Genomic DNA, 6,738 nt, shown 5'->3' on the forward strand with positions numbered 1-6,738 from the left:
CATGATATAACTCCCACAAATACTGCCTAAACAAAATACTGATATTGTGCACTTTATTCACTGTACCAATATTCACTGTACCTCCTAGTTCACCTATGCCTAGAAACGGCACTGCTTTTAACCCATTACTTCTCTGAATCGCACCAGGACTGATTTTTTCAGTTTTTTTTTTTTTTTTGGTAGCAAATTGTTTGGAACAGTAGATGACAGTTTAATCAGTAAGTGAGTTACAAGAGTTTTGCCCATTTTGGCACATAAACCATTTTAAGGATTGTACGAGTCTGTCCTATTTATGCAAATCAAGCACAGCAGGGAGGTCTCCAGAGACATGTTTTATACTATATAAACAGCATGTACTGGCGACTCTTAGTTCTTCTAAACTACAGCACAAGTAGAGCTAATTCTCTGCACATTCACATATTATTTGAAGATGAAGTGATGGTAATTTCTGATCATATCACAGAAGGTATTTCTGGTAATGCATTCACATGTATATTGTTTAACTGACTGAATAATTCATAAAGTTCTTTATATTCACATTATGTATTATTTAAAACATTGTGGTTATCTAAAGCTGATAACCATGAAAACTATTTATTTGTAAGATACATAAAGATCACATTAACTTTTTCTCTTCTCATCCTCAGGTCCATAAATCCATTTTTTGATTAATGGAAAATGGAAAATGGAACATATTTTTACATGATGTTGTTTGAAAATATTGGGTGCATAAGATATGCTTTCTTTGGTTTGGGGTTTATTCTATATTGTGCTATTGTATGTTTTAATGCCCTTATTATTCTTGCAATTTTTCTGGAAAGGACATTGCACCAGCCCATGTACATTCTGATTTCATGTTTATCCGTCAACTCTGTGTTTGGAACAGCTGCTTTTTTCCCAAGGTTACTGACAGACTTGATGTCTCATACACACTTAGTCTCCCGTGCAGCATGTATTTTACAGGCTTTTGTCATTTTTTCATATGCATCAAATGAAAGCATAATATTAATGTTAATGGCATTTGACAGGTATGTAGCAATCAGTAAACCATTACAATACAACAACATAATGACTCCCAGGATTTTATCCGTTTTGATATCTATAAGCTGTATTTATCCTATGCTTTGTGTTGGTATTGCTGGAATATTAAATGCCAGACTCACAATGTGTGGTAACAAACTGTGGAAGGTGTATTGTCACAACTTTGAAATTGTCAAGCTTTCTTGTGCAAACACTATTGTTAATAATGTTTTTGGCTTTTTCATACTGACCACAACTGTTATCATGCCTTTAAGTTTTATATTATACTCTTATGTTAAAATTCTTATCATTTGTAGAAAAAGCTCACTAGATTTCAGGAGAAAAGCATATAAAACTTGTATTCCACACATTGTGATCCTCTTAAATTTCTCAGTAGCTATTTTTTGCGAGGTCACTTTGAGTCGGATTGCAACTTTGGAACTCCCTATAGGACTGTCAGTCATTCTTTCATTAGAGTTTCTCATTGTACCACCCATCCTGGACCCTCTGGTTTATGGTTTGAATTTTCCTAAAATCCGCAAAAAAATTATATGGATTATAAAAGCTTGCAAATAGCTGTAAACCTTAACTCAAACCGTTTGAGGAAACAGATTCCCTTGATTTAAACCATGTAAGTTTTAAAAATGGGCAATTAAGTAATTAATTGATTAACTAAGTGCTGATTGAGCATTAGTGATGAACAACTGCTGTTAACAAACAGAATCACTGAAAAAAAGAAACACAAGAACTACTACAACTGACTTCAGACACAGCCTTAGATGAAATCAACTGAAATAAAATACATGAAATCTCTCAAGATCTAATTAAACAACCCCACAAACAGCATCACCAGCTCCACTTATTAATAACCAGACTGACTTTATTTCTGTCAGACGTCTACAGAAGATCTTATTGAGAATGAACTAAGGTTTAGATGTTGATTTATTGTTTCATTTGAAGTAACCATGTTAGAGATCAGTGTTTGCTTTAGTTGTACTCTTGACCCTTGACTTCTGTCTTTGTGTTTTCTCCGGCTGTTATAACCATGTGTTTTTAAAACATGTTTGTTATAACTCAGAAAACCAGAGAAAATATTATCAGGTATTGGTTGCTGTACAGCTTACTGGTGATAGCAATCATCAATTATGGGGCTGTTTAGAGTTCAAAATCTGACTAAATAGTTGCTGCATAGCTAATTCAGTTTATTATAATGGAAGCCATTCAAAGAGCCAGTTGTTTCGTTGTAATCAGTTTACATAAAATTACTGAACACTTTATGCACATACATCTTTCTTCTATGGCAGCAATTAGTCACACACAGACATCAATAATCAGAATATGAACCTCAACAATGGTGACAAAAAAAAAAACATGCTGCAATGGGTATTATTATAGTACAAAACTAATCTATGGCTCACAGCATGCTCTGCTGCATTTTATTTGTATTATGGTAACCATTGTTGAGGTTCATATGCTGATTATTGATGTCTGTGTGTGACTGTTTGATACCATAGAAGACCAAACTGTTTAAAGTCCTTTATATTAACTAATAAATCACAGAACCACTGCTTCTTAGAATCGCCTTTACTATATTATCTAACTAATTACACAACACCCGTTTCAATAGAGGTTACACTCCAAACAGTTCAATAATTGATTATTATCATCAATGGGTTAAGTAAAAAATGCTAATGGCATTTGGTAGCCAGAGAAAACCCAAAGACTGAAGTCAAGGGTCAAGAGTACAACTAAAGCAAACACTGATCTCTAACATGGTTACTTCAAATGAAACAATAACTCAACATCTAAACCTTAGTTCATTCTCAATAAGATCTTCTGTAGACGTCTGACAGAAATAAAGTCAGTCTGGTAATTAATAAGTGGAGCTGGTGATGCTGTTTGTGGGGTTGTTTAATCAGATCTTGAGAGATTTCATGTATTTTATTTCAGTTGATTTCATCTAAGGCTGTGTCTGAAGTCAGTTGTAGTAGTTCTTGTGTTTCTCTTTTCTTCAGTAATTCTGTTTGTTAACAGCAGCTGTTCATCACTAATTCACAATTATCACTCAATTAATCACTTAATCACTTAATTGCAATGTATAGCTTCTTTTTCTGAACTCCACTGAATTAAGTTCAGAGTACTTATAACTGTTAGTTTTAAAACTTAAATGGTTTAAGGCAATCGGTTTCCTCATATGATTTGAGTTAATATAACTTGTCAGGTTTTAGTGAGGCTGTGTCTTAAGTCAGTTGTAGTTCATTTCTCTCTTTTCTTCATTAATTCTCTTTTGTTCACAGCAGGTGTTCATCACTAAGGCTCAATTATCACTCAATTAATCACTTCATTATTTAATTGCAATGTAAATCTTCTTTCAGTGAACTCAACTGAATTAAGTTCAGAGTACTTAAATGGTTTAAGGCAATCGGTTTCCTTTAAACGGTTTGAGTAAACCTAATTTGTCAGGTTTTTAAGGATATCTGTTTACTCAAACGGTTTGAGTTAAGTTACTTGTCAGGTTTTACAGTGCAGATACTGCAAAGAATGTTAACAAAATTCAATGATTGTATGATTGCATTGTATAAATTATGTAATCATGATGTACAATACATTTTATGAACCTGTGAATTTGAGACTTTGTTTTACTGTATATATTTGCCACAATCATATATTTACTATACATTTTATTATAACGCAAGTTACTGTATTCATGACATGGTTCAGACCCTCAGTCACCTTTCAGACACCAAAAATATTAGATACCAGACATTGCCTGTAAAATGAATAAACATTTATAAACACACACATTTGTTTAATAGTCAACATTTGAAGTGGATCAAAACCTTTCATCAAAGTTGTCCTAAAACATAAAATCAAAATATGTTCTTGTTTAACTTTGATCAACTTTTCTGATCAACTTCAAATGTTGATTACTGTATATATTTATATATTTATATATATATATATATATATATATATATATATATTTATATATATATATATATATTTATATATATATATATATATATTTATATATATATATATATATATATATATTTATATATATATATATATATATTTATATATATATATATATATATATATATACATATATATATATTAGTGGTGTCAAATGATTACTCATGATTAATCGCATCCAATATAAAAGTAAAAGTATTTGTTTACATACTAAATGAGTGTGTACTATGGAGGGCCAAATGACTCAAAATTAAATAATTAAATAAATGTTGAAATATATAAGTAAATCGTTAAATGCATAATGAAATATTTAAACACATAAATAAATGCATAAATAAATATATAAATATTAATTAATTTATTTATTCATTAATTTCTTTCTTTTGATATTTATTAATTTATTCATTCATGTATTTATTTATTTATTTGTTCATTTGTTTATGTATTTATTTATTATTTATTCCTCCCTCCCCATTTCATTTTCAGGTTTACAGTTGTGGGCACATCACTCAGTTGACGGTGTCACCTTTCAAACTAAATTTCTTTGGTCTTTCTAATTTAGGCTCCTTTTTCTTGGATGGTAGAGTAAAATATCTGTTGTTAACTCTTGCATATGAAGTTATCCATCAAAAAGTTGACTATGACATCATTTTAATACAAGTAGAACATATCCAGGAGATCTTTGCTGCATGAGCAAACACAGTAATAGAGTAATAGAGTAAGCAGCACATATTTTTTTTGTGCGCTCAGATTATTCGCCCTGCATGCAGTTGATCAAAACTGACCTGATTAACTTGTAAAATAACAGTTTTTTGAGTAACAAATACTTTCATGTTTCACAATCACCATATGCAAAAATAAAATGCATGAAAACACATCGCATCTGCAAGTTGTTGTCCAAACTTCCAAGGCCTGTTTAAATGAATAATACTAGAGGCATTTGTTAACTTTAAGATTACTTTTTATAATGTAAACTACCTATATGTGTGACACCCTGAAGTATGTACACATTTTAGTTATTGTGATTTTAGAAGAAAAAGTTTTTTCATACACTGTTTTTCAGTTTACATGTATTCTATATGTTAAATGTAAAGGGGAGCTGAAACTGTAGGAGTTCTAGCCTGTTATCTCTGTCCCTCCTCTTTCCCCATAAACAGGAGACAGCAGAGTTTTTTCCCACCCACATCCTGCTTCTAATTGGCTCTGACCCAGATGGCAACGAATACTAGCCAATCAGAGGCAGAGCAGGGCAATCTGTTTTTTTTTTTTTTTTGGCTAGGAAAACATTGTCAGTGAGTGACGTAAACTTTAAATAAATTTGTTTGCAATTTGCAAGTTGCGACTGATGGTGACTTACTGGACTGTAGGAGAGTTTTTATTATGTAATAATAAATAAAGAATTTGTGAATTCAGGATTATATTTATTTGTGTGTGCAAATTTTAATTATCAGATGTTTACTGTGTTTACTCGGTACACCAGTCTATATTTGATATCCCATCAGTTTTCTAATGTTAAATAATGTTAAAAGGTGGTTTAACTCCCTCTTGTGGTCAGTGTCCTTAAGCTTAGGGGGGAGAAAAATAAATAAACTGTACCATGCATGCATTTTGTAAAACCAATCTGTCCACATGGATGTAAATTGACAATCTGTACCCACAGTTTAAAATCCGTTCCCACGAATTGTAAAACCGTGCACACAGTTTATTTATTTTTCTCTCCCCAGAACCTAGGGGTTCTCCATAGAAAAAGTTGCTTGTTTTGGGATTGTTTTCACAGGCCTGGTTGCTTATTTGTCTCGCGAGATCTGGCAACACTAGCACCAGCGCCCTCACACAAAGAGAATCAGAATCAGAATCAGAATGAGCTTTATTGCCAGGTATGTTTACACATACGAGGAATTTGTTTTCGTGATAGAAGCTCCGCAATAAAACAGAATGACAGATACAGAACATAAAACACATAATAAAAGAATTAAAAAAAAATACAAAAAATACATATAAGTAGGTAAGGAATGACAATATACAAATTGACAATTGTAGGCAGGTATAATACAAAAAGCAGTTATGCATGCAAAGGTATATTATGTGCTAAATTTAAGTGTACACTAAGTATGTGTCTTAGATAAATAAGTGTATGTGTATGTAAATATAAAGTGTAGTGTGTTCCACAGTTTTTATCAATTGTTCATTAGATGGATTGCCTGAGGTGAAGAAACTGTTCCTGTGTCTGGTCGTTCTGGTGCTCAGTGCTCTGTAGCGTCGACCAGATGGCACAGTTCAAAGAGGGAGTGTGCTGGATGTGAGGGGTCCAGAGTGATTTTGCCAGCCCTTTTGCTCACTCTGGATAAGTAAAGTTCTTGAATAGAAGGGAGGGTTGTACCGATGATTCGCTCAGCAGTTCGGACTACCCTCTGCAGTCTTCTGAGGTCTGATTTAGAAGCTGAGCTGAACCAGACGTTTACTGAAGTGCAGAGGATGGATTCAATGATTGTGGAGTAGAACTGTTTTAGCAGCTCCTGTGGCAGGTTAAACTTCTACAGCTGACGAAGGAAGTACAACCTCTGCTGGGCCTTTTTCACAATGGAGTCAATGTGAATGTCCCACTTCAGGTCCTGAGAGATAGTGGTGCCCAGGAACCTGAATGACTCCACTGCAGTCACAGTGCTGTTCATGATGGTGAGTGTGGGGAGTGCAGGGGGGTTTCTCCTGAAGTCCACGATTATCTCCACTGTTTTGAGTGTG

General features: G+C 33.1%; 1 protein-coding gene across 1 annotated transcript; it reads left to right on the forward strand.

Moving 5' to 3' along the window:
• The first annotated feature begins 678 nt into the window (after positions 1–678).
• Positions 679–1,596, forward strand: LOC132108499 (putative gustatory receptor clone PTE03). Its single transcript, XM_059515198.1, has one exon. The coding sequence runs from the start codon at positions 679–681 to the stop codon at positions 1,594–1,596; it is 918 nt and encodes a 305-aa protein (XP_059371181.1).
• The last annotated feature ends 5,142 nt before the right edge of the window (positions 1,597–6,738 follow it).

Source organism: Carassius carassius, chromosome 28 (genome assembly GCF_963082965.1).
Source record: "Carassius carassius chromosome 28, fCarCar2.1, whole genome shotgun sequence".
NCBI lineage: Eukaryota > Metazoa > Chordata > Actinopteri > Cypriniformes > Cyprinidae > Carassius > Carassius carassius.

Excerpts from the sequence above, each read along its gene's own strand:
- LOC132108499 (XM_059515198.1), top strand. The coding sequence starts at position 679 with ATGGAAAATGGAACATATTTTTACATGATGTTGTTTGAAAATATTGGG.